This window comes from Dermacentor albipictus, chromosome 1 (genome assembly GCF_038994185.2).
Source record: "Dermacentor albipictus isolate Rhodes 1998 colony chromosome 1, USDA_Dalb.pri_finalv2, whole genome shotgun sequence".
NCBI classification, from domain to species: domain Eukaryota; kingdom Metazoa; phylum Arthropoda; class Arachnida; order Ixodida; family Ixodidae; genus Dermacentor; species Dermacentor albipictus.
The window spans coordinates 95,837,293-95,865,103 of NC_091821.1; the positions used below are offsets into that span (position 1 = coordinate 95,837,293).

The following is a 27,811-nucleotide window of genomic DNA, read 5'->3' on the forward strand; positions in this document are numbered from 1 at the left end:
CTGTTTGCATGAGAGAGTCATTGTATATGCAAACCACGTGCTCACACCAGCCGAGAAGAATTATACCAACACCGAGCAGGAATGCCTAGCTGTCATTTAGTCTGTGCAGAAGTTTCACCCTTATCTCCACAGCCGTCAATTCACTATCAATCATTACGGACCATCGCGCCTTATGTTGGCTCTCCACACTCAAGAACTTGTCAGGACGTCTTGGTCGCTGGATTCTTCGTCTGCATGAATATGACTTTGAGATCATCTACAAGTCTGATAAAAAGCAATAAGACGCAGATGCTCTTTCTCGCTGCCTGCTTCCTACAGCCATACTCATCAATGACTCCGCAACCACCTCCAGGGACACAATCCCCGACGTCTCTTCTACGGCGATTTTGTCCTTCGTCGCTCTTGACCATGTCACTTCCGATGACCATGAATCATTTTCATCTCAACTCGCCGATTCGTACTGTTGACGTATTATAGACCACGTTCGTGGAGCTTCACACCTGCCTAACGCCAGGCTCCGTCGACAGCTGACACAATTCAGGCTACAAAACTCCGTGCTGTGCCACCATATCCATCATCCTGACTGACAACGCTAGGTGCCTGTACTGCCTCGCTTCACTGCCTTCGTGCTCATGTCCTCAGGCCTGTCATGACGATTTGACTGCTGGCCACCTTGGCATCCAGAAAACTTACGACCGCATAATAAGTCGCTTCTACTGGCCTGGCCTGTCTACCAGTGTGGCGAGATACGCCTCTTCCTGCGCCATTTGTCACCGTCGAAAGCAGCCAACATCAGCTCCTGCCGGGCAGCTACTACCGGTCTCGTGTCCTGCAGAACCGTTCCTAGGTTGTTGGCATTGATCTCTATAGGCCACTTCCCATTACTCTAGCCGGTAGTCGACGGATAGTTACAGTCACTGACCACCTCACGCACTATGCCGAAACAGCTTGTGTCAGTTCTGTATCCGCTTCCGAAGTTGCTACCTTCATTCTTCAAGCCATAATCCTGCGTCACGGTGCCCCTTGTGTCCTTCTGAGCGACTGCAGAAAGGCATTTCTTTCTAAACAAGTAGGCGAAGTGCTCAGATCCTCTGGCACAACTCACAAGGCTACTTCAGGTTACCATCCTCAGACCAACGGTCTGACTAAGTGGTTTCATCGTACACTCTCTGATATGATAGTCGCCTATATTGAACCAGATCACAGAATTTGGGACGCAATTCCGCCAATCGTCACCTTCACGTATAACACCACCGTTCAACGCACAACTGGTTACTCGCCATTCTACCTTGTTTATGGCCGTTCGACCAGTTCCTTTCTTAACATTTCCTTCTTTTCTGCCCCTGTCAGTCCATCTCCATCTTCCTGCGAAGAATATGTTTCCCGCCTTGACCATTGTCGCCAGCGTGCCCACTTCAACACCGAAGACTGACAATAGGACTGCAAGGATCATTATGACGCATCTCATTGGGCAGTTTTCCACCAGCCCGGCGATGAAGTGCTGCTATGGACACCAGTTCACACTCCTGGGTTGTGAGAAGTTTCAGCCCTGCTTTATTGGCCCATACACGGTCTTCGAAATGACTTTTCTCGTTAATTATCCTGCGACCCCTGTTGTTCCCTCAACTGACCGCCGTTGCCGCTCTACCGAAGTGGTCTACGTTTCTCATATGAAGCCCTTCAGGCGGCGTTCCCCGTACCTTTAGATTGCGGCCAGGATGGCCACCCTCGCACGGGGGAAATTAGTGTGGGCATTTAGTGTGGGCATTTAGTGTGCACTTCATAATCTGTATATTATCATCATCATGTGTGTGCCCTTCTTCATTGTGTGGGTAGTTGCATCCTCATAGTGAACTGTGCCGAGGGTTCTTCGCCGCGTCTCTTATGGTCAATAAAGGTCGGCCCTTACTGTGAAATCACAAGAGCAGTAAAACATTGCTCATCAAGCGCACCTCATGTAATGCTACAGCACAAGTGTGCCCACAGTCTTTTGGCCACTTTTCAGCATCCAAGAGACTGCGGTTTCTGCCATTGCAAAGCGCCAGGAAAACATTATTTTCGTGTGGATTCTATCACAGGGGATACCAGCGATGCGATTGCTACCAAGAAGAATGGTTCAGGCGCGCTACACCATGAAATTTAATAGCTTCCGTTCACTCCACAGTAACCAGCTGGGAGCACTCGGTACTCGCTTGGAACCCGTTACTAGGCGGTCACCCGTTGTGGGTTTGGTACTTTTGTGGCCTGTTCTGTGCTTACACGAGACTAATTTGTCAATGGTATTAATCTGACACTACATGCGCAAAAGAATCGCCATCGCTCACCACTTTGCTCTAAGCGAGTCAAGCTCTTCGTGCACTTCGAGTAATGTGGCTTAAAATGCATGCGTTTGGGTCGGGATCGGAAGAAATTTTGAATAAAGCGATATTTTGAGTAAAGTGATTTTGTTATAACGAAGGATTACTGTATGTATTATGGCCCCCCCCTTCAATCCAGGAGACTTGGCAAATATGAATGTATACTGCTCAACTATTTCAACCCACTTTTTCTCAGTGTTTATAGACTTTTCAAAAAGTACTGAAAATTTTACAATTTTGCATGTGAGCATTCTCTTGAACAGTCCTTGAAGCCCACTTTTATAACTAACAAAATGTCCCTGATAGGAGTTCATGGTTTTAGTAGCCTCTACTAAATACTATTTTGTAACATACCATGGGGAAATTAAGATTTGAAATAAATTACCCTTAGGTTGGTTTGTGTCTCCTCAAATGTTGCATGGAAGCAGGGGATCTATTGGAGCCAAACCAATGGTGCAAAGCGCCAAAGTGTGTCTGTCAGACACTGAGCAACGAAAATGCCATCCTCTCGCTGACTGCAATTTGCTGAGAGAAGTGGCTGAGAGGAAGGTGCGGGTGTGAAAGTGCAAGTTTGTGAGGCAATTAGTAAAAAGAACAAGCCACAAAGATAGCTGCACAATGCTTAAACAAAGAGGAACATTCTGAAGCAGATGGAAGAAAGTAAGTACCAGTCTACTAGGGACCCCACTTTTTCACTTGGTTCGCTTGGTTCATTCCTTTCACAATGCTTTGGAAACATTAGTGCATTTTAGTTTAGAAGTCATGCCTTTGGAGCATGTTTCCAAGCTGGACTGCAAATACCAGGCTCACCTCAGTGGCACTGCTGTCTAGAGAGAGGGGAGCCGCGTTTTTTGGTTGCCATTTCTTAGATGTGCTTGACTTCGATATCCTGTTGTTCTGACTTGAATCTGCAAAGTCAACACAGACAATACATTTTAGTAACAATGCACTAGGCTACATGGTTCCCGTTGTCATTGAAGCAGGTTATCTCAATGTTATTGTACTACTATTACCCTATTCCACAACTGTGTATACACAGTAAATATTATGCATGTACAGTCAGTGACAGGCGGGATCGGTAATGGACACAGTAAAATGGTAATGTGCTAAAATACTCTGTGTGCTTCTCACAAAGTAGTTCAGCAATAAGCACTGCATAAAATATATAACTGTTTATAAAATTAGACACTGCACTGCAGTGGAACTCAGATTATACAAATTTCAAGACACCACACAAAACATCCAAGAGTCACAATATGAAAACTGCAGGGGGGACATGGCAATGAAAACTTTTTTTTAATTATAGGAATAAATTGATGAAATTTGGCATTCAGGTGTGATTTGTTATGCTGATATCATAACTAAAATCAGTTTTGTGCTATATATCATAATTTCCGAGTTACAACACTTGACAGCCTCTAATGGCCATCCCCAAATGAATTAATTACAGATAAGTTTACCAAGATTTTCATATCAGCATGTTCACAAAGGCCCATTCTGTGCAATAAAGCTATCGGTCAAGTTCTTAAATGCTGAAATAAGCACACACATTTTTTTTTTAACTTTCCTATGCATATTGTCTTACTAACGACTTTTGCAAAAAGCCACTGTAAATTATTTTATGAAGTGCAGATAAAAATGGACAGCTTTGTTGCACTCATTGATGTTTCAGTATCAAAGTGCAAAAGACTTAATGATTTTGTGTTCATTCGTTGTGAAATGGCCCTGGGATGACTGAAAGGAACTGCACAAAAAATGAAAGCTGAGAAAAAAGAGCTCAACGTTTAATTTGTTGTAAACATTTAAGTGTTTACTTTGAGCACCTAAAACCCGCCTCGGATGTAGTAATTTGTCTGTGAAGACACATTTTCTTTACATTTTGATGTATAGTTTTTGGCTTCTTTGCAGCAGTTTTGTGCATCTTAGTTGCCTTTTTGATGCGCCGTGCATTGATGGATCGTGCAGAAGTAGATGACAGCGCACTCAAAACGTCTGCTCTCATCTCCTCTTGTTGCACAACCTCTTCATTAGTGAGAGTTAGGGCTGAAATCAGCAGCTCAATATTTGACATGAAAGCTTCTGCTCTCGCCGAATCCCACAGTCACGTTGTCCCTATAGCCCACGGTCGCGTCGTCAGCACTGCATGTGGATGCGCTTTCTCAATCACCCACGTCACCCATCGTGCCTGATCAACAAGGTTGGTGGCATCCACTTGTACGAGTAGTTTTCTCCCTCCGTTCCATGCCTTTCATGGTCTTCTGTACGCATGGGCCATTCAGAAGTGGCTTCCTTTGGGACTCATCACAGAACATGTGCGTTAAGCTGCCACAATCATCAATCACATTGATCAGAACACGCAGCTCATTGCTGTGCTAATGCACCCGAGAGAGGTTTGTCAGCAATTAAAATCTACAACAGCCAATAGGAGCGTGCCCTGTGCACCATGTGACTACTGTGCCCAATCGCAATGCCGTTTTTGCCTTTTTCACTCGCATTTGCTGGTTTATTTTTCTATAAGGAAACACGTCGTTGCGACTATCTTGAGCTCCAATCTCTCCGCTTTAAAATGATATCAAGATAGTTGAGCTGCGTCAACAGATAGTCAAGCGATTCGTGGTGCAACAGCGCTTTCCAAAGCCCTATTTTTTTCGAAATTTTCGAAGACAGCACACTAGGAAAGTGCTTACTTTTAGATTTCTACGACATATTTTGTTATACTATTTCACAATGAGGTAAATAAAGGTCTGTGTATTGTAAAAAAAAATAATAATAATAGGAAAAGTGAAAATTTTTACAATTTGACCACTTCAATTGCCACGTCCCTACTACAGTGTAGCTGCAGCATTCTGTACAGTACGACAATCATATGCAGAACTCGGGTATATCCAGGCTTGACTATAATCCTGAGTTAAAGGCATCGCACAGTATTTGGATATATATTGTGCAACTTTTATAAATTAAAAATGTGCTGATGTATACCACTACCAGCCTCTGATGACTTTTGGTGATAACAAAAGAATAACATCCAGAACCTAAAAAGTGCAAATTCAGCAGATCTGTACGTTATATGCACACACCCACAACGCTGTCCGAAATGTCAGCCAGCAGTGGACACCACAGTGAACATCTCGCATTGTACCCAGCACATGGTAAACCAGAACCTCCTTAATGACAATGTATTTTGAGGTGCAGCACCAGCAGGCTATGTCTAGCTACAGGGTACACAAAGGTTTTCTTGCTTGTATCCTTCCCTCCACATGACTAACGACAAGCATGCAGTACCCTTGCTCCTCACACACATAACCACTCAACAAAGCTGGCATCTAATCAACCTTTTATTACTCATTGCAAGGACATGTCATGTCCTTTCACTGGACACTTCTCAGCACCAATGACTACCTTGTCGTTTGTTTTCTATGGACTGTAGCTTCAGTGTGTGAGAAGTATTGTGCAGCCTTATTGTTAACCATTGAAATCTGTTGGATTTCAATGGTGAACAATCAAGTCTGTTGGCTAACCAAATTACAACCAACAGCTACAACGTTTAAAACGTTGTAGCTGCTGCAAACAATTTCTTCATGCACGCTACAGGAAGCAAGTACAAGTATGAGATTTCAGCAGGTGCTTAATTAAAGCTTTATATAAGCAGTCTTTTCTTCGACAATAACAGCATGTGCATAACTTTAATAGCCAAACCATGTCCGCTATCCATCTGCTACTTGTTGCAAACAAAGCATGAGGTGCACGACGGGTAATATCAATCATCATCCTCACCACTTAATCCCAATGTGTCCAGCTCCTCTGATACAGAAGCTGAAGAAGCACTTCTGTCTGACCCACATGCACCAACATTATCATCATCTTGCTGAGACTTGGCTTGGGTCTCCTGAACTTCCTTGCTATTGTCTTCGGTTGGTGGCGAACCACTCTCCTCAGCTGAACTCTGTGGAGATGTTTTGTCAATGGATTCAAAGCCAGCATCTGTGGGTTGTGATGCTGTGGACGAGGATGATGATGCCCGCGTCCTCCGGTGAGCACTTTTGTCACTTGCAATCGACACCTGCCAGTCAGGTCTCTGGCTGGCCAAGGCAGCTGCCAATGCAGATGCAGCTAGAACAGTATTGGCTGTAAGCTGCTGCACCATGTTTTCTCCATGAAGCTCCAGCAAAGATGGGGCACGGACCTGTTTGTAAGAAAACAAGGCATGCATCAAATGTAGTACTAGAATCATGATGTTTTATTTTTCAGCAGCTTTAACTTGACATGCGTACTGCTTTCTTATACCATATTTTACTATGCAACCATACGGGAGTTCATACCCTCAACTTCTCAGCCTTTATCCTTTGCCTTCCAATTATGAATGGTTCAACAGAGTAAATAACTTTTAAAATTAATTCTGGGGTTTTACATGCCAGAGTCACAATCTGACAATGAGGCACGGTGTAGTGGGGGGACTCAAATTAATTTTGACCACCTGGACTTCATTAGCACCTAAGTACACCAGAGTTTTTGTGTTCTGCTCCCATCGAAATGCGGCCATCACAGCTGCAATCGAGCCCACGACCTCGAGCTCAGGAGCACAACACACCACCACAGACCCTAAGCTACTGCAGCAGGTGTTTAATAGGGAGCCAGGACATTTACTTTGTTTAGAGATTTTAACTTAGTTGGCACGCTACTTTTTCTATCAAAGAGTATTATTTGCTGCTGCATAGTAAAAATTTACAACTACACGCAAGGTTATCTTGCATGCCTTCCACTAGTGTCACAGTGGAACGAAGATAGGAGATGAGGACACGTATTACAAAAACAACTTGATTTAGTTGTCGAGCATAGATACGCCTTCTTTGTCTTCTAATCTCTGCTAGGCTGACACACGAGACGAAGCCCGCTAAGGCTCACATCGTCGTCCTTGTCGCTGACATAGAAGACATGCGGCAATATAATCTAGCATAAGCATAGGTCATAAACTCGCTCATGAGCCAACTCCCTCAGACTCACTCAGACTCAGACTGAGTGGGGCTCAGTTTGGGTGAGCCCCACTGAGCAAAATTTCAGTGAGTGAGTCTTCTTGAACCTGGCTGAAGCAAATTTTACTGAAAAAAAAAAATTATGGGGTTTTACGTGTCAAAACCACTTTCTGATTGTGAGGCACGCCATAGTGCAGGACTCCGGAAATTTCGACCACATGGGGTTCTTTAACATGCATCTAAATCTAAGTACACGGGTGTTTTCACATTTCGCCCCCATCGAAGTGCGGCTGCCGTGGCCGGGATTTGATCCCGCGACCTCGTGCACAGCAACCCAACACGATAGCCACTGAGCAAGCACGGCGGGTTAAATTTTATTGAGTCTAAGTTCAAGTGAGCTCTGAGCAAAAATATATTTTGTGAGCGAGTCTGAGTGAGTTGCAGCGTGCATTGCACGAGTGCATAAAAAAGAGAAGGAAAGGAAATATCGAGCATGGGAATACGCAACCGTCATTCGCATTGTTGTTTGGCTCCATGTCGCACTTGTGACCCATTACATTTTCCCATCAACCACATTGCCTTTTCTTCGTGGCTTATCTGCATGATGACTCTTGGGGAGTAGGCCCTGTAGGCCTCCACCATTGACTGGCCTTTTGAAGATACTGTTTGGTACGCGGTAAGTGAAGCCCCAACAGCACTGGAGGAAAAATGCATGCAGTATGCTGCTAGCAGTGCACCACTGTGGCAGTCACATGACAGCATGAAAATCCCGCCTCCTCTCTTTTACTCTGCACATAGCTGCGATATGTAACTCACTGTTTCCTTTATCTGCTTTTGTTCTCTGGCATTAATTCTTAATGAAAGTCATGCCGGATGATGATGATGGTGACATTGCCACTGCAATCATAATCATGTTGGTGTGCTCCTTTCTGTTGCACTGTTGCCATATTCAAAGGACAAGGAGAATGAGGTACTGGATGTTGCCTCTGCATCCTTTTATTCAGGGTCCATCTTGCCGTACAGAATCGAATATGGCACGCTGTTTCCAAAAACCTTCCAATCGGGACATCTTGATTTAGGCTCATCAATGTAAAAACAGTTGCAAACCATGCAAATCAAAAGCAGCGCAAGCAATAGCTGACGCGCGCATCAATAGTGCGAAAAGAGTCGTCCGGCTGACACCATACATGAGTGCGAATTGAGCGGTCGGGCGGGATACCAGTTTTTTGTGCACATGTCACTGAAGGGGCCATTCTCATTGGTCTCCTCCATTCGCAGCACGTGGCAAGGTGCAATAAATCAGTCTAGGACCGATTTCTCCAGCGACACAAGAAAGGTACAATGCGACTCAATGGCAATTTCTGTGGCATGACGTGCGCTTTTTTCCTCTAGTGTGGACGGGGCTTTAGTGGCACCCTTATCAAAGTCAATCTGCGCCATGCCCACTCTGGTCTACTATTTCCTGTGCACCACGCACTCAGCAGCTATAAATGACCACTTGTGCATTACGCAATTAGGGCTTATTTCCTATGAGCCTTTCCTTTACATTTTTTATGACTAGGCTTCAAGATGGTCACATGATGCTCCTTCCCAGTCTTTTTCCTTCCTCCAAGTTTGGTGCTTTCAGCGCGATTTACAGCAAATATACTGGGTGTTTTAATTTAGCATTAATAGAACTTTAAAATCAGCCTATGACATTTAGCACAAATCTACTTATTGAGCTAGAATACTTGAAGAGGTATATGGCAGAATTTCGTCCATACGCTCTGGAAAAAACTGCGAGAAAAACATACTAACTGGGGAACGGTATGATCCGAAGCAACTAAAACAATTTGGCAGACTCAACTATTTTTGAAATCTATGTAATGCTAAGTATCGCGAGGATTATTGTGGCACGAGACGCCAGCGCGCAATGACCTAGTGGTGTTCTGGTGGCTTGAGATGCGTTTTGCTGCTTTGTTGAAACCGAAACAAAATATAGCTGGTGGGCGACGTCAGACGCCTCCAAAGCAATACGTGATGCCCACACTGCGCCGCCTGCAGAAGGGAATGGTAGTGCATTTAGATTATCGACCCCTAATAGCGTGAAGTATGCTACCAATGGCACTACGCATCATGCGCTGTAAAACAGATAGGTGAAGATGCTTATCGCAATAGGTTTGGTTACGATAGCTGTGAATGCGGCGTGCGATGTCCCAGGTGGAGATTTGCTGGCAGCGGAATAACAAACTGCACGCGCCGTCATTTTCACGTGAGACAGGCGGCTATATACTGTTTTTGGTCGCGCACGCCTCACACCTTTTCTTGTTCACATGGGATCTTGCAGCCAGAAAATGTATACAATCGCAGTCTGCAGCAAGGAATAGTAGCATGTTTCGGTTATCGTCTATTAAACAACAAGGAACAGTGGCGCGTTTCAGTTATTGCCTATTAAAAACGTGCCCTATGTTTTCGACGGCACCACGCACTGTAAAACAGATAGGTGAATATGCTTATCGCAATAGGATTGGTGGCCATGGCTGTTAATGCCACATGCGACGACCCCGGAGAATATTTGCTGGTACCGAACTGAGAAACAGTCTGCGCTGGTGTTTTCACGTGAGATGGGTGGGCGAGTACTGCGGTGCAGCTGTCGTGGCTAGTTATATACTATTCTCGGTCGTCCGCGCCTCACGCATCTTCTTATTTACATGGGATCTAGCAGCCGGAAAACATACCATACAATCGCAGCTTGGTGGCGCACTGAACGTTGGTATCGAAAAATCTTGTTTTCCGGGAATGTATGAACCAGTAAAAAATGAACGTAGCTCTACTGGGTCATTTTTATGTGTTCTTGATTGCGAATATCGGCACCGAGAAAACGTATGTAACGGGAACTTATCCCCGAGGTTTTACTCTACATTACTTACAACAAAAATCAATGCACATAATTGGCTAATTAGGATATATTCAACAATTCACTTTTAAACTAATCACTTTAGTGCACTTATTGCAATACACAAATTGAAGCCAGTGATTTCACAAGGCACATACCCTTGAAACAAATTTTGCAACTAGCGACTCTTTTGAGATAAGCGTAGTCAAACTTGCGATAAAAATGCAGTGTTGTTCCACTTACTTTTTTAACAAATCACCACCTTTTTATGCTATGAAGCTAAAAAATTACTGGAACACTAACACATTTCATTGCGAAATTTCGGAATGCAGTCCTTGAAACTGGTGTCATTCTCATAATTCATTCCAAGTGGATATGACTTTAAAGATTAAGAGACTTAGACGAGCTAGTTCGTTGCTGGCTTGATGGAACATGGTTATAACAGTGCGTTTTGATGGCGGAACACAGAAAGAATGCACAGAGCACAATTGCCGAACTTCAACTGAGCTCTACTACAGAAAAAAAATTACATGAGCAGTAGTTGCTGTGCAGAAACATTGGAAACAACATTGCCACAACACACATTGTCAGTGCAATCACACCAGAAGATCATCATTCCTCTCACCACTACTGAATGTCCTGATCTACGCAAGATTAAAGGCGTTTCTGAACCACGCTATAACACCATTCAATGCTCTTCATGCCCGTGGACTTCGAAATTTATTGTGCAAATATATCTCTTATTTTCTTGACAAACTGAGTGGTGCAGTGCTAATGCAACCTTCTCTTTCCTTTCTATAAAAAACGCCTCAAACAATTCTCTCTCTTTCTGAGCCTTAAAACTTCCAAGTATACAAGTGTCTGTGTACACTGGAACACACAGGCACCTTTTACAATGGTCAGCCAAGTGACCCCCCATAATGAAAGCCTGCCTATTGCTCAATGCTCCCTCCTCCTGAGGCAAATGTTACTTCGGCCAGACTGGGCAATGCGTTAATGACCTTTTGAGGGAGCAAATGCACCTTTGCACCTCCATGTCCTGTGTATGTGGTCCACATGGGCAAACTTGCCTGCTTTTTATTTTTCAGAAATGTCAAATGCACTGATCTTGAATTTACACTTTTCCAATTTGTCCACAACTGTTTCCATGTACAGCACATGGCCAAAGTTTATACAATACACTTGTGTTGTATTCATGTAAACGCAGCTTACAAGAGATTTTGCTATGCGACACACCATGTTGCTTCGACACGTTTGGGTGTTTGTGAATGTTGCCCTGCAAGCTACCACAAGTGAAATGTGGCAAGGTTGTTCTTCACTTGTTTCGTGACTACATCAGTGGCCTGACGGGTAGAGCATCTGGTTACTGTGCTGGAGAATGCTGGTTTGAATCTTGACACTGGAGATACTTCTTTTTCTTTCATTGAAAAGACCCCAAATGAGGCATGCTTTCTGATGTCACATTTTCACTCTCCCTCAATACTTCTATGTACATTCTACCCTCTAATGTGGTAGGCAAGATGGTAGGGGTAACGTCGACGGAAGAGGCAAAGAAATCTTCACTTTAAAAATAACCCCATGTGGAGCAACATAGTGATCCTGTTAACGCAATATCACTCAGAGCAGCATAGCTTGTTCAACTGAACCTAAAGACTGGTTTTCATTACAGAAATCGAAAAAAAAGAGGGGGGGGAGGGGGGATGTGCATGCGTACAAGTGGTGAAGCTGTGTGCACATTACCTTGCCAATTTAATTGTACAGGAACAGAGGCTCTTGTACTGCCAGTGCAAGATTCGCAGAAAATGTTGCATTGAGTTTTACACCAGCAATGCCAACGGAGTAGGCAGAATGCAAGCTGGACACACACAAAATGCACCAAGGGAATGTGTACCACGAGGCTGTGGTTGAGTGCTAGTACCTCTTTAAATGAGCCTGCGTTTCATTCACATATAATAGAACGTTTTGTGCAAGAACGTACTATTACAGGGCAAAAATAAATATGTACGTTGCAGTCAGTGCATTTCATTACCACACAATTAGCCAAAATCACTCACAGCAAAGCAGCACTTCGTATGATTCAATGCCTATCGCTGACCGCCCATCCACACTAATGTGGCGATGGTGCTGCAGCCTGCAGCTTGATCTTCTGGCAAATAGGTGCAGTGGCCGAGCAAACGTTCCAGGAGCATTCACCCATAGACTGCGACTGCCACCCCAGTGTCATAACCCTTGGTTACTTATACCTGCCTCTTGTACATATCAGGGAACAAACCCCTTTATTGATACGACACCTGGAGTTGTCTCTACACCTTGCCAGTGAGCAAACAAACCTGCTGTGACACCGATTTGCATGAGTCAAGGAGGAGGGATGAGCTACGTATTTCACTTTTAGACCTTAGACAGCCATTAACAAAAACATTAGCCTAAACCAAAGCAAAATTAGTCTTCATAAGCTTTAATTACCATGCATGCGTGATAACTCCCATACACTGACATTTTACTGGCACCTTCACAATTCTAAAGCAATAAATGAATTGTTACACAATACAGCGTGCATGATTACAGCATCCTAAACTTCCCAATACAACAGTCAAAGCCTCCAAAGTGCAAGACATCTTGACTTTCTGCATGAGTCCAAATAAGCTCTGAGCACGTAAACTATGAGTGCTACATACTTGTGCCAAGTGCCGTGCTGTTTCTGCTGATGCTTGAAGGGCCTTTGCTTGAGCTTCAAGTAAGACCCAGGCTTTGTCGTTGTTCAAACTTGCTTGCTTTGGTTCAGGCCTCTCAAAACCACTCAGATGCCTGCTGGCTATATTAGAGTCAGTCACAGGCACCAGTGAAGTCTCTGTATTTTCACTAGGCTGCTGTTGCTGAAGATTTCGCCTACAAGACTTTTTAAAAGCTTTCTTGGGGTTCAAGAGTGACCTCGTAAAAGGCCGGGAGTCTGCTTCTGTGCTTGCTGGTTTAACAGGCAGCACCCCCATCCTGAAATTTAGGAGAGAAACAACGTCAGCAGGTTTAAACAAGCTCTCAAGAGGCATACATCAAACTAAGAGAATGCTTAAAGCAAACCCTTGAAGGTCCACATGGGTTTCCAAATGCAATCTTAAGCTGATACTGAAGTCTTCATAGAGATTGCTAAAGTTTGCAGAAGTTTACATGAAAACAGTTAGAAACACTGAGAAGACCCTGCCAGCTGCTATAGCATTCGTCCACCCTACCAATGTTTACTGCAACTTTGTTACTTACAGGGTTTAAGATTTCACCAGATACTTTTTAAAGGGGTTCTGAGTCACCTCTCAGGCTTCGTGAAAAAACATAGACCACAGATAGCATACGCTACTGTCAAAATATCGGTCAAGTTCTGCAGTCGTGGGCAACGTGTGGAGCTAACAAGTGGAGCGTGAAGTCACCTTTCTCTAAAAAGTGCTCTTTTCAAGAGAAGCCTGCTCCTCACTCTTTTCTGGATGCTTTATTTTGTTATATAGCAGATTCTGATTTACGGATGCTATTGGCCAATAGCTGACATCAATCAAGAAGGATGTTTGGATCAATGCACTTCTCCCTACTGTTACTGTGTACATTTATTGACGAAGTTTAATGAACAGGCTGAAGTAAGCAAAAATTTGCTTTCGAATTTCGATGATTATTACATATTTCCAGAAACAGCCGACTATCGTCTGTTCAAACTCTGCTACGGCTGCCCGCGTAGGAATTAAACTTTGGCCACCCTGCTTATCGGTGTTGTAGCTGTCGGGTCTCGCTAATTTTCATTAGTTTTGAATGCTCAACTAGCCTCAAAGCACGCAAAACATACGGTCAGACCGCACGTACGCTTGCCAGTGCATGCTCACTCCTGGCCACTCCTGGTTAGACGCCTTGGCAAACTACTGATGGTTGGTTGGTTGGTTGGTTGGTTACCTTGGGTTCAATGGCACAAAGGCAACTAGGCCATGCTGTGCCAGTCACAAGACAAAAGGAAACTCAACGTTAGAGCAGGTAAGCTAGCATTACATTACAGTTGGTGTAAATAACCAGTTTTCCCTAAAAAGTCTAACAAGTTAGTGAATGGCACTGGGGGTTCATCTGCCAATAGCGCAGGGTGTAATGGTATATGTAAATTATACAGGTTGCGAAAAAACTTCCGTCTCTGTGTGTCAATGTTTGGACATGTTATTAGGATGTGTATGACTGTAAGAGGTCCATAACATTTTTTGCAAGTTGGCGAGCTTTCTTTTCGAAGGAGGAAATTGTGCATCAGATGTGTGTGTCCAATTCGAAGACGACACAACATCCCCTCATAGAACCATTGCTGGTCACTGCACGACTTCCACTCGCCAATTACAGCTTTAATAAGATGTAGCTTGTTGCTTAAACTATGGTCCCATTCATGTTGGAATTTTAACGTCAAGACCTTCCAAATCACATATATGTACTGTCTTTATGTGAAAGTGTTGTATTTGTTAGGTTTTTGTATGCTGCCATTGACGCGCATCTATCTGCTCCTTCATTACCCAGTATCCCAACATGGCTTGGTACCGAGCAAAACCTAATTGATCTGTCATATTTGTTTCACGTTAATGTGGTTAAATATATCCCCCAAACAGGGGTTAACTTTTGGATTTCACATGTAGAGCCTTGAGTATGTTTAATGAATCTGTATATATGACTGTGTTTTTGTGTTTGTCCGGATGATCTTTTGAACTACCGTCCATATTACATATCATAAGCCAACAAACACTTATGATATGACTAATAAAAATCTGGCCCCTCGGTTAACCCCCTTTCTTTTCGTCCATATTGCATGCACTTCGGCTGTGTAGTCAGAGGCATGCTGTGGTAATCGAATATTTGTTTCCCAATTTTCAGTTACGGCCCCCACACCCACGTGTTTTTTTGTTTTAGAGCCATCAGTATAAATTTTATGTAATTTTTATATTTGTCATGAAGAGCGTGGAATTCTTGTATAATGTGTTCGTGTGGGGTGTCTCTTTTCGTTAAATGTGTTAGTGTCCAGTCGCATAATAGTGTGAAATAGCACCACAGGGGCAAACGTTCTGGCTTTCTGGCCACCTGGAGGACTTCGCGAGGGATGTCACAATCCCGACAATATTGCTTGTATCGCAGCATAAGTGGCCTAATCATGTCTGGTTTATTTGTGTAGTGTAAGCGTGAGCTGCACTGTGTGACGATGTTGTAGCATATGTGTTGTGGTGTGGACTGGATTCCGAGTATGTAGGAAAAAGTTAGTAGTATTCTGCGCTGCTGTAAAGGAGGCTCATTACAGTCAACATATAAACTATGGACAGGTGACATTCTATAAGCGCCACTTGCCAGTCGTAGGCCGAGGTTATGAACTGAGTCAAGCCATCTGATGTAAGACTGTCTGACTAAACCATATATGATGCTACCATAGTCTAATATGCTACGTACAAAAGTGCAGTAGATGTGTAGTAGGCATTTACAGTCAGAGCCCCAGCGCTTCCGGGAGGATGTTTGAAGATGTTAAGTGCATTGTTCGCTTTAATTTTAAGACTATTTAGGCGCACGAGGAAGTTCAATTTTTATCAAACAGAACACCCAGAAACTTGTGTCCTTGTTTTACTGGTAGAGTGGCTTCCTGTAGCTTAAGAATGAGATCTGGTTGTAGGCCTCTTTTTTGTGAAAAGACAACACTAATAGTTTTTTCACTTGAGAAGTGAGAACCGTTTTCAGATGCCCACTGCATGAGTTTGTTTGGCACAATTTGGATTTGCCATTCACAGGTTGCCAAGTTAAATGCACAACATCAAATTTGTAGATCATCCACATATAATGAATGCATCACAGAGGTTGGAATTACATTACTGACTGAGTTCACAATCACCACACACAATGTTGTACTTAATACACATTCCTGTGGCACACCATTTTCCTGAATGAATACGCATGACAGCAGTGTTCCTAAGCGCACTTGGAATGTTTAGTCAGACATGAAATGGGCTAGACATTTGAGCATACTACCATGAATCCCTAAATTCGCTATATCCCTCCGTTGTGTCGTACGCCTTTTCTAGATCGAAGAAAACCATGAGACAGCATTGCTTGTGTAGAAAGGCCGCCCATATCTCGTGTTCTAGCCGGACTAGATGGTCTGTTGTAGAGCAACCTTTCTTGTACCCACACTGATGATTATCGAGCAGGTCCTCAGTTTCAAGGACGTATGTCAATCTGATGTTTATAATGGCTTCATAAGACTTGGCAAGGCAGCTTGCAAATGCTATAGGTCGGTAGCTGGTTGCTGTTGTAGGATGCTTTCCAGCTCTCTTGAAAAGGATTATAATGGCTTTTTCCCACTCATTCGGCATTTTTCCTGTTTCCCAGGTTATGTTGAAAAAAACGGAACAAGGTCTTAAGGGGGGACACGAGTTTTAGAGAACAAAAAATTACAACAAAAAAATCAATATTTTGAAGACAGAGTGCCAGCTACGTCGTGATAGGTGGACGATCTGTTGGTGATCAGCGCGCCGGCGAAAAAATAGTCGAGATGTGCGCACGGTAGTCAAATGCATGTCTTGGATGAAAATGCGCGCCACGGCCACGCTGCGAAGGAAGTTGTGAGGCCTTTGCCACTGAGACTGCTAATCAGTCACAAGATGAGAGTTGCAGCTTTCGCACTGCTTTTAAGCAAAACAAGCGGGATTTCCTTATTCATTTCCTAAAAAGCATGTTGACACAGTAAGAATTTTTTTTTTTTTTTGACAACCTCAATAATTCAACATTCGGTTAATATAGACATCTTTTTCGGTCTCATGAAATCTGAATTATTGAGGTTTTACTTCTTTGATTTTTTTAATGTTCGGTATATTTGGTGAAACACCTGGAGTGGTCAGCACCTTAACACATGCAGTCTTTTTATCCACAGCTGGTACAAGGTTCATCAGTTGGCAAGACCAATCGATACAGTAATGCAACAGAGACAGCAGGAATGGTGACAAAAGCAGCCTGTATTTCGGAAAGCGTAAAAGCATGTGCCAAGATCGGGTCAATAAGCAACTGGTGGGCATGCAGGTTGTATCAAATCCACTTGTTCACACACATATTCATGAAGTTCTAAGCTTTCTGTTCATATGCAAGTTAATGTGCACTGATTAACTTTGTACATATGCCCGCGGACCCGAACTCTTGCCACCCAATCTGAACGCTGCTTGAACAGCCATCACACAGGTTATTAGGCCTAATTGGCAGTTTCATCGGGCATCAGCAACTAAAGTTACCATTTGTTGCCGAATTAAGTCAGATATTTTTTCAGCAGCCGCACAATACTCTGAAATCCGTCAAACTGCCTCGCCAACGAATGTGAGTGTATGGGACAGTACCAACATTGTTCACAGCCGCCATCTTTGCAACACCCCGTATGGCGGCCTCCCATTCCCAATGCCGTTAGTAAATGCACATCGGTCTTTTTTATTTTAGGTTTGAGCCAATGTCTTCAAGCAAACTCTCACATAACTAGCTGCAGATTTACACAGTGGGAACGAAAGTGTCATGCGAATAGTGCGTTGACTACCCAGCTGCAGATATCTGCGCAGACAGTGGATGCACATGGAGAGGAAGAGGAGAAGGGGGGTTCCTATTAGTACCTAATCATGCTCTACTCACTACCTGCCATGCTCTAACTCCCTACCTCGATTGGCAGGTCGCCATGGGTTTGTGAACAAACTACCAAACCTTGGAGAAAGGCAGTGAGTGTGCATGCACTCTTAACACCAGACATAAAAGTGACGACACTTTTCTTGCACAACATGAACGAGCACACTCCTGCTACGTCCTTTAGAACTGGCCACTGAGCAAACAAGGTAAAGGGCTGCTCCTGTCAGTGCATTGCTTTGGTATCATTCTAAAAGATCACAATCATGTTTGAACTGCCATGTCACAACAGCACAAAAGCTGCACCTGGGCAGTAAATAGCATTGCACTTACAAAGGTATCAATTTATTCTGATCACACAAACTCAGTGGGCCTGGACCTCCGAGATTTTAGTTTAGCAGAGAGTCATCTTTGTACTAGCTGCCAATTGGAAATATGGCCAGAGTGGTAAAATAGTTACCCAAGGGTTTCAAGTGCTGTGTCCTAAAGCTATACGTGGGCTATGACATATTGCATACCAGGAGGACTTCGTAGTGACTTTAGACACCTTGATGTTTTCTTTACTCTGAGTCATGCCCAAAGTATCTCAGTCAAGCCTCCCCAAGCAGTGCCCCTCGTGAAAGATAAACTACCTGGTTTCTTACTATTGTTAGATATGGAGCTGTTTCCTGTGCCTACTTCGAGTTTCCCCGGACCACATCGAATCGCAGCACAACTAATTGAGAAGCACAGAAACGCGGAAAGCACATTCCAGAGGAGCGCTCGAGCAAACAAGGTGAAGGCCACAAATTCACGTGCAAACAAGTTCGTACGCCGCCAGTAGCTATTCACTGCTTGACTCTTCCAGAATGCGAGGGGATAGCAGGGCACTGTTGAAAGTAAAGTGGGTCCCAAACCAAGACGGCAGTATTGTGCCGGGACGGCCTGACGGCGGTAATGCGCCGTGACAGCCGAACGGCTGTGATGTACCGGGAAGGCCCAAGCGTCCCCCTTCTCCTCCTTTGAAGAAGCGCATTGCAAGTCTGCAAGGCAAGACCGCAGAGAGCCGCCGGGTGTGACACCGCGACACGGGCGCCAACCATTGGCCGAAAATGGCGTCATCTGAGAGGACTCTCCCATTGGCCAAACATGACGCAACTTCCAGTCCTTGAAGGGTTTAAAAGAAGCATTCCAGAGAGACCAGAGCACTCCCTGATTGACCTCTCTCGAACTTCTTGCCGCGGGCCGCAGCGTCCGAGTTGTTGCCGGCCCGTAATGACTGTATGACTGTTACTTGACTCTCACCTCTCTGTATATAATGTAAAATAAATCCTCCAAGTTTGTTTTCATCCCGAAGTCCGTCCTTCAACCCCTACAACTGGTTGGCAGCGGTGAGATCGCCTCCGAATGCAACAGCTGGTGGCAGCGCTACGGATCAACCTTCGTCGAGAGAGATCCTAAGGAACCGGGAAGAGCGAAGAAGACAGAGCCTTCGTCGAAAGAGGTCCGAAGAAACTGGGAGTAGCGAAGAAGAGTGAGCCTTCGACCCAGGGAGTCTGGAGGAACCGGGAATAGCGGACAAATGAACTGGATGGCAGGGTGCTGCAACCGTAAGTGAGCGCGTGGTTTTTTTCCTTTTGATTCGTCAGACTCAAATGTTCTGTGTTCATTTTGATAGTTCTGGGAATCGGGAGTTTGTTGCATTGTGTGTTTGCACAAATTAAGGAAAACAGTTCTAACCACCTGTCGGGGCAGCTGCCATGGATCTTAGAACGTTGACGAGGTTAGACTAGTTGTTGGTGTGCGACAATTTGGGAGTTGAGGTGGACGAACGGATGAAAACGCCAGCTATCATAAAGGCGATTAATGATAGTGGCAATGATGGCAAAAGCATTGAGCTTCCTTGGGAGGCGATACAGGAACCACGGGAGCGTGAGCGTCGTGAACGTGAGCGAGAGCGTCGTGAATGTAAGAGTGAGCGTAAGCGTGAAGAACGCGAGAATGAACGGAAGCGTGAGCTTCAAGAACTTACTCTTAGCTGTGAGCGTCACGAACGTGAGAATGAACACGAACGTGAGTATCAGGAACGTAAGCGTGAGCGTGAGCAAAAGTATGAGAGAGAGAAGGCAGCACTGATCAAAGAGATACAGTATTGTGATCAGTTAATGGCACAGAGACAACGGCTGTCTGAGAATTCTGTAGGTAGTACAGAGCGAAAGAATGAGGCAGCATCGAGCGGATTTTCGCCAAAAGCCGACGAGAAGAGTAGTGCCTGTGAGATTGGCTGCAGATTCATAAGTGAAGGGAAAAGGCTAGCCGCTAACGATGCCTTAGTAGCAACAGAGGCCGTTAAAGGCCGCAAGGAGAGCGACGAGGTGCTGTGCCAACAGATGACTGTAGAGACAGCTAGGCCAGCTGCGAACAAATTGGCACAGTTACCACGCGTGTGCGTCGCTTGTAAGGTTAGCGAGGTTGCTAGCGAAGAAAAGGGTACTGCTGAGCCGACAGAGGCGAGCACCCATGTAGAGCCAGATCTACGTGCAGAAGTGAAGTGCAAGCTGCGTAGCTCAAGAGAATACAACTGCATTGTTCAGGGATTGGTGCAGCTCTCCGCCAGTCTAGACAGCCTAGATAGGGATGATTCCGTTGTTAATCATTCGGACTGTGCGCGTGAGACAGCAATCGATACCGACGGGCTGTGTGCCGATGCACAGCGTGAGCTGGGCAATGTAGTAGAGGGCAGTTCGCAAGAGTGCGAGTTGTCTAACTCGAGTAAAACCTGCTGCATTGTTCCAGAGTCGGTTGAGCTGTCCGCCAGTCGAGGCAGAGAGAGTGTTGATTTAAGTGAGAATCACTCAGACTGTGCGGGTAAGAGACCGATCCGGGCCGACGAAATGTGTACCGGCAAGCATAAGGCACGAGAAGGCGACATGAAAGCGAGTGCAAAGAGAAAGCGCCGTAAAAAGAAGCGCGGTAAAGACCGAAAGACGGTAAATGATGTAGTGCCGCCAAAGATGGTGAGAAACCCAAAAGGGCAGGGCGTCAGGAAAAAGGTGCGGTCGTCACGGACGATGTTGACGCATCCAAAACATTCGAGCCACCGGTCAAAGGGGGACCGCGAAGCATGTTCTGCACGGAGGCGGACAAAGGGCACGGGGCAGTTAAACTCCTCATCGTTCCGTAGTTCTTTTCAAAGCTCAGCGTGCAGTACGAAGAAGCGCAAGGTGGCAGGACGAGACCAGGTGGGGAGTAGCGACGCGGTCAATCGAGTTTGTGAGGAAAGCGGTGCGCCAGGACGCAAATTGGCAGGAGACCGTAATGTCTTGTGGGAGCTGATAGTGAGTCAGCCCTTTTGTTGTTCCTCGGCAGCCAAAATAGCTTTGAAACCGCAGCCACCTCGGGTACGACTGAACGTATGAGTCAGTCGTATGCAATCGGAAAAAGGGAGGCCAAGAGCGCTTCCGTAGAAATGAAGTGTTGTTTTTTATTTTGAGCATCGGGAAGTTTTCGCGAATTGAGACTGGGATTTCTTTCAATGTGTAAGGTTTGAGCTTTGTTTGTATTTTCGTTTGAGAAGCTCAAGATTTGAAAGATGAGGTTTATGTAAACATGTAGTCTCGCGAGTGTTAGTTAATGAGTATATAGGCTCTTTTTTGGTGTGTGAGTGAGTAACCTGAAGGACAAGGTTATCGTTGAGAGGCCTATGGTAACGCGCGTGTGTTTTAGTTGACCTTTTTTTTTATAAGCGTTTTTTAATTTTCTAAGGTTAACCGCGTAGTTCTCAGTGAGTGCATGATTTGCACGGAGAAGCGTTCGTAGTTGCATTAGCGCGTGTCCTGTGTGGACGGAAGGAGGCAGATCGAATCGCAGCACAACTAATTGAGAAGCGCAGAAATGAGGAAAGCACATTCCAGAGGAGTGCTCGAGCAAACAAGTTGAAGATTCACGTGCAAACAAGTTCGTACGCCGCCGGTAGCTATTCACTGCTTGACTCTTCCAGAAAGCGAGGGGATAGCCCGGCACTGCTGAAAGTAAAGTGGGTCCCAAACCAAGACGGCGGTATTGTGCCGGGACAGCCTGACGGCGGTAATGCGCCGTGACAGCCGGACGGCTCTGATGTACCGGGAAGGCCCAAGCGTCCCCCTTCTCCTCCTTTGAAGAAGCGCATTGCAAGTCTGCAAGGCAAGACCGCAGAGAGCCGCCGGGTGTGACACTGTGACACGGGCGCCAACCATTGGCCGAAAATGGCGTCATCTGAGCGGACTCTCCCATTGGCCGAACATGACGTGACTTCCAGTCCTCGAAGGGTTTAAAAGAAGCATTCCAGAGAGACCAGAGTATTCCCTGATTGACCTCTCTCGAACTTCTTGCCGCGGGCCGCAGCGTTCGAGTTGCTGCCGGCCCGTAATGACTGTACGACTGTTACTTGACTCTCACCTCTCTGTATATAATGTAAAATAAACCCTCCCAAGTTTGTTTTCATCCGAAGTACGTCCTTCAACCCCTACACTATGTATACAATCCCTACCACCCCCAGAATTATTCCTATTCCATCATAGATAATGCACTGATTAACACCATCTCGCGAGGTGTTAAACTGAATGGCAGTTTCAATTGTTGACAACAGGAGGGACATTTGTATTGATACAATCGGTATAACCTGCACGGTAACAATAAAAATTCAAACAGCGCACAAACGACGGGACCAGAATGAGGAGAAGACAAACACGGCGCTGGACTTACAACTGTAAGTCCAGCGCCGTGTTTGTCTTCTCCTCATTCTGGTCCCGTCGTTTATGCGCTGTTTGAATTTTTATTGTTACCATGCAACACCAACTCGCCCAATCCGCTGCACTTCTGCATAACCTGCACCTCTGGATCTACATGATAAATAAGCACAGGAAACAACTTTTGGACAAAATTTGGACTATGGTGACGGCAACAATGAGCTTCAATTGCATGAAAAAAATGTTTCATCACATTCTTACTTTTCAGTGGCAGCTTCAGATTTCGAAAGCGACTTTGTACCACACGTGTAACTTGCGGAAATGCTGCTGTGTTGAGCAGTGCCCTTCTCAAGTAAAGACAGGTCCTCGGCTGATGTGCCTCCAGATGTTTGCACCCTTTCTTGTAAGCTCTCTGCATAAAAAGGCAGACAACTTCATGTTAATTACACTAGCTTTTCTTACATTGTAATTACAGCATAAATGAATATTCACAAAAGGCAAAATACAACAGTTATAATAACTAGGTATCATTATATATCAGCACAAACCTCCAAAGTTCTGCCCAAGAAATATTCCATACACATGTGCAAACGGCACGACATCCTCAGCAATCTTGGTGAAGTGGGACAAAAGAAATGTGCTGTCAAACTATGTGCGCAAACCTACACTCAAGCCTTGAACAAGCCACAACACAGTAATTACCCAAGCCATGAAAAATTATTTTTCCCTTGAGCAACAGCAAAATGAAATGACATGTCAAAATTTACGGGTTGTGTTAAAGGCCTGATATACAGGCTTTCTTCTGCAGACGGTGGATTTTTATTATTTCTTTAAATATTTTGCTAAGTCGCAGGATGCATGATAATAGTTTTTTTAAATACATAAAGTCATGTACCAAACAGCAGAGCACATATATATATATATATATATCTATAATTGCTTTTGCCAGCCCTCATAGTTATCCTTGGCTTAGTGGAATTCAGGTAATTTCATGACACCAGATATTTTTACAAGTTGCTTTTCAAAAGCCAGGAGTCAATCATATTATTGAAAATGCAACAGAAGTTACACTGCTATGCACCGTAATTTGCATAATGAATGCCCTTTCATAATGCGTACACTCCCCCCATTTCCAATAAAAAAGCTAAAAATTTTTTTTTCCTCGCACAATGATTGCACCCCGAAGGTGCTACCATGAAGTAGGAGACACACGCTATGACTTTGCATCTGATAAGGCATACAATGCGGCGAAATGGCAGCTGGTTCTGAGGCATTCTGCCATGCTGTAGCGCTGGATCAGACGCTAGGAGTGCAACAGAAGTAGGTGGCATGCGATACGATTCAGTGTCCGTTACAGCGTCTCATGCCCCAGAACAGCATCTGGATCGGCGGGGTTTTGTCATGCTGTAGCAGCAGATCGGATGCCTGGCATGCGACAAAAGTAGGAGACACACAGTACAATTCAGCATCTGATACAGCATCTGAAGCACCAGAAGGGCAGCCAGATCCAAGGAGTTTTTACCACGCTACAACGGTAGATTGTACGCCTGACGTGGGGGTTCTCCTCCCGCGCTCTTGGGACAATAGAACGACAACACAGTAGTGCACACAATCACAAGGGCATTTATTGCACCTTTCATAGATCAATGCCTGCCAGCCGAGTTGCTATCCACAAAACATGCCGATGGGCGCGCATCAAATCTAGAAGTCCGACTCACCGCGACCGGATAACGAGCGAATATGTTCGCCCCATGCTGGATCCCAACACCCGGTCGTTCGCGTGTACGGTCACGCGAACGGTGGCGCGTTCAAAGGAGGCCCCGCGAGACGGTCTCGCAGAAGCATGGATCGGCGCACGCGCAGCAAATCCGCGCTGCTTGCCGTTACCAACCCAAAGTGCAAGCGCCTTGTCTTTCCCGCACCCAAGTAACCCCGCCGTGAGGCGGCGCTAGCAGCGCAACACTCGCGCCACCTCTCTCACTGCGCTTCAACCACTCCGACCGCCGCGGGCACCAGGCCACGCGGCGAAGCCGCACTGCAGGAGACGGGAGCTATGCGGGAAAACAAGATATCAGGGGACGCGTGAGAGTCACACATCCCCACAACGTGCAACAAAAGTAGGACATACAGTATATGTGGTGCGCAGCCTATAGAGGCGCCACTGATGGCCACCAAGCGGGTGCTTTCGAAAGCACACTCGGGAGCAGTAGCAGACGACAACCATTTGCAGCAAAGATGGCTGAAGTTTCTGGCTGTGATTTCTCCATTGTTCAGGTGCCAGCCTGCTAGTTCTGCGGCGACAGCTGCAGGAAAGGCGCAGGCCTCTATGAGAGCGGACCTGTACGCAATGTTACCGAGCTTTGGGACAACCCAGTCCGCATACATGCCAGGTGTGTCCCGCAGACAAGTGTAACAAAGCCCAGATACAAAGTGGAGCTTGTGTTAAGTAGCAGTTTTGCCTTGTTGACTAATGCAATCTATAATTTTTTTTTATTGCAATAGCAATTATGTGGACACTCCAGGCAGATTCTGCCGTAGGCGTCACCGTCGCCATGAGGTTCTGTATAAAGTCCAAGGGCGATAAAATCGTTGCCGCACGCCGTATGCTGTATGTGTGAGTGAAAACATGCGAGTGTGAGCCGGTGATCGCGGTTCAATCTGGTGCATGTGAAAGAAGAAAGCGGAGAGCAAATGCCCCATCTTCCGTCACGCAAAAGGCTGAGGAGGGATTGAAGGGGCAGGCGGCATTGTGCTCCAGCAGGAACTGCACATTTCACGACCGGGCGCAAAGGGAACCGATGATCGTGGCTCAATTGCATGCGCTATATATGGAGGAAAGCGGGGAGGCAGTGTGTGTGGAGGGGGGGGGCAGCGAGGGGAGGGGCAACGAGGGGAGGGGCAGCTTGACTCTGCCAACAAGTGCGTACTTGGCACGGTAGCATGCGCCATATCTTGAAAGGAATCTGCAGACTGCTCATACCTTTGTGTGCACTGTTTTCTCGCCACTCTTGTGTTGAAGCAATAGACTGTACGAAGATCACTTTTCACGCTACTGGTGCGAGTGTCTGGCTCATCGAGTGTGATGTCTTCATGTTTGCTTGTGCATGCTGACACCATCCTTGTTAATTCAGTTAACAAGCGAATGTTTCCAAGTTCATACAGCCGCTAAAACTACTATCCTTCCTTCGTATAGCTGTCTACTAATTTGCTATCGCAATAGATGCTTTGCTTTTCGGGTGAAACCAACTTTTTTTTTTATTCTACTCTTGCCGCATTACTGTTTTTGTACCCCAATAATAAGCCCACATCATTGGTACACACTTATATGTTAAACGACTCTGCACAGCATGATGCTGGCACACATAAGAGTGATCTTTATACTGCTGAATATTCGTAACATCGCCGAATAGCAGCCGTGAAAATCACCTAATGAAGAGCAATTATGAAATTGGTAATGAAAATGCATATCATCGTCAATAAAGTAACGAAAAGCACAGGTGAACACAAGCACGGATGTTAATGAAATGCCCTTCCCACTAGTGTTTTCTCAATTTAAAATCCTCTTGGTGACCTGCTTGTAAACCAGCTTTTGAGTATTTTTTTTACGAATGTTACTGAAGAGAGAAGCCACACCATATATTTAAAGGACAAGCAGCACTGGCGGCAAGGGCGGGTTTAATCCTTTGCAGCACAAACAATGCATGCATACGCTTAAGAAGGTATTAACAAAAAATTAATATGACTACAAGATGCACACGAAAAAGGCACTCGGCTGTGAACCAAGCAAAGCACTCTGCGTGGGAAGTCTGCTTGGACAGCAGCAAGCTTTAATGACTTCATAAACACGATGCATTTTTTCAGCGAAAATTGAACAGAAATATTATATGATATGCAGCAGCTGACAGCAATCCTTGGCCTGAATTAGCTCTTTACTAAATCATTCTCCAAGTAACCACAATATTGAAGATGTCCTCAGGTGATAAGAATCATGCCGTTAAAAAAGCACTTGCCAGTAATCATTCTGATAAAACACAGCGCGATACAAGCAATGCAAAGAGAAAACCTCAGACTTAAAAAATCAACAACAATTCAACATTTGCAAAGCTGCGTGGAAAATAGATCTCCAAACATGAACTGTGAGACAGGAGGAGCAATGATTTAATGGCCCTCATAAAACCACCAAAATCAGTGCTTACATGCAGCAGCTGCTTTAGCACACACACCGCAACAGGCTCGTACAGTCATGCACCCCAGCAATTGCAAAGAAGCGGCAAATGGTAGAAGTGGCAGGCAGCATTCCGGACATAAGCCAAATGCCTATAACCCACATGCTGTACGGCGGACAAACCGAATTAGAACATGGGTATGTCATGATTAACTGTCGCTTATCTGTGTAAACATCATCAAGCGCAACAAACACCGAGATGACAGAAAGAAAGCATTGGAACAAGAAGTTTATCCCCGAACAGCAGTGATCCATTGCTGCTGTTGCTACTGCACATGAAGCCTTGCGGGGAATGTGTAGAACCATGTCGCCGGTGAGTTTTTGTAGATATTTAAGCACCCCATCACACAATAACTGTTTTTCGACATGCCTTGAAGCTTCGGCCACCATACACGTAACAGGTATTGCTTATTTCACTCCACAAAATGTGAATCAAACAGATGCACAAATAGCGAGGCAGACATCTACAGGGGACGGCTGCCTCATTCCCGAGTACACTTCCTTAGCAAAGCCGCTACCAGTGGTGCGTCCATTGGCGTGCTCAACACATATATGATTCGGTGTTCAGCATGGTGTACGACGTGCCAGAATGGTACCTGGATCCTGGATATTTCGGTGTGCTGTAGCACCGAATGAGATGCTCGGCGTGCGACAAAACTAGGAGACACATGGTATAATTTGGCGTCCAATACAGAGTCCGACGCGACGGAAAGGCAGCCGGATTCGAGGAGTTTTGCCGTGCTGTAGTGGCGGACTGGACATATCATGCGCAACAAAAGTAGAAAACACACGGTACAATTTGGCATGCGACGTGGCGTCAGACGCACTGAAGGCGGGGGGCATTTAGCCGTGTCATAGCGCCAACTCGGATGCCTGCACTCTGCTTGGTTTCAGGCATGGTTCAGGTATGGCGGCTAGAAGGGGGCAGTGTGACGGGCGGTGTATCTGCGCCGTGCGAGGGAGAGGCGTGATTAGTGATGAAATTTCCCGGTGCTGCTGGAAGCGCTGAAGCGTGCTGGTGTGCAAGGACAAGCCGCCCTGTGGCC

The 27,811-nt window shown here is 45.3% G+C and overlaps 1 protein-coding gene across 2 annotated transcripts in view; it reads right to left on the minus strand.

Moving 5' to 3' along the window:
• LOC135902637 (centrosome-associated protein 350-like) overlaps nucleotides 1-27,811 on the minus strand; it is a 262,164-nt gene that overhangs the window by 92,144 nt on the left and 142,209 nt on the right. For both annotated transcript variants that reach the window (XM_065432834.1, XM_065432833.1), the window contains 4 exons: nucleotides 22,802-22,952; nucleotides 12,878-13,190; nucleotides 6,132-6,540; nucleotides 3,168-3,265 (listed from right to left, as the gene is read on the minus strand). In XM_065432834.1, coding sequence (XP_065288906.1) covers nucleotides 3,168-3,265; nucleotides 6,132-6,540; nucleotides 12,878-13,190; nucleotides 22,802-22,952 — 971 coding nt within the window. The remainder of the gene's footprint in view (nucleotides 1-3,167; nucleotides 3,266-6,131; nucleotides 6,541-12,877; nucleotides 13,191-22,801; nucleotides 22,953-27,811) is intronic.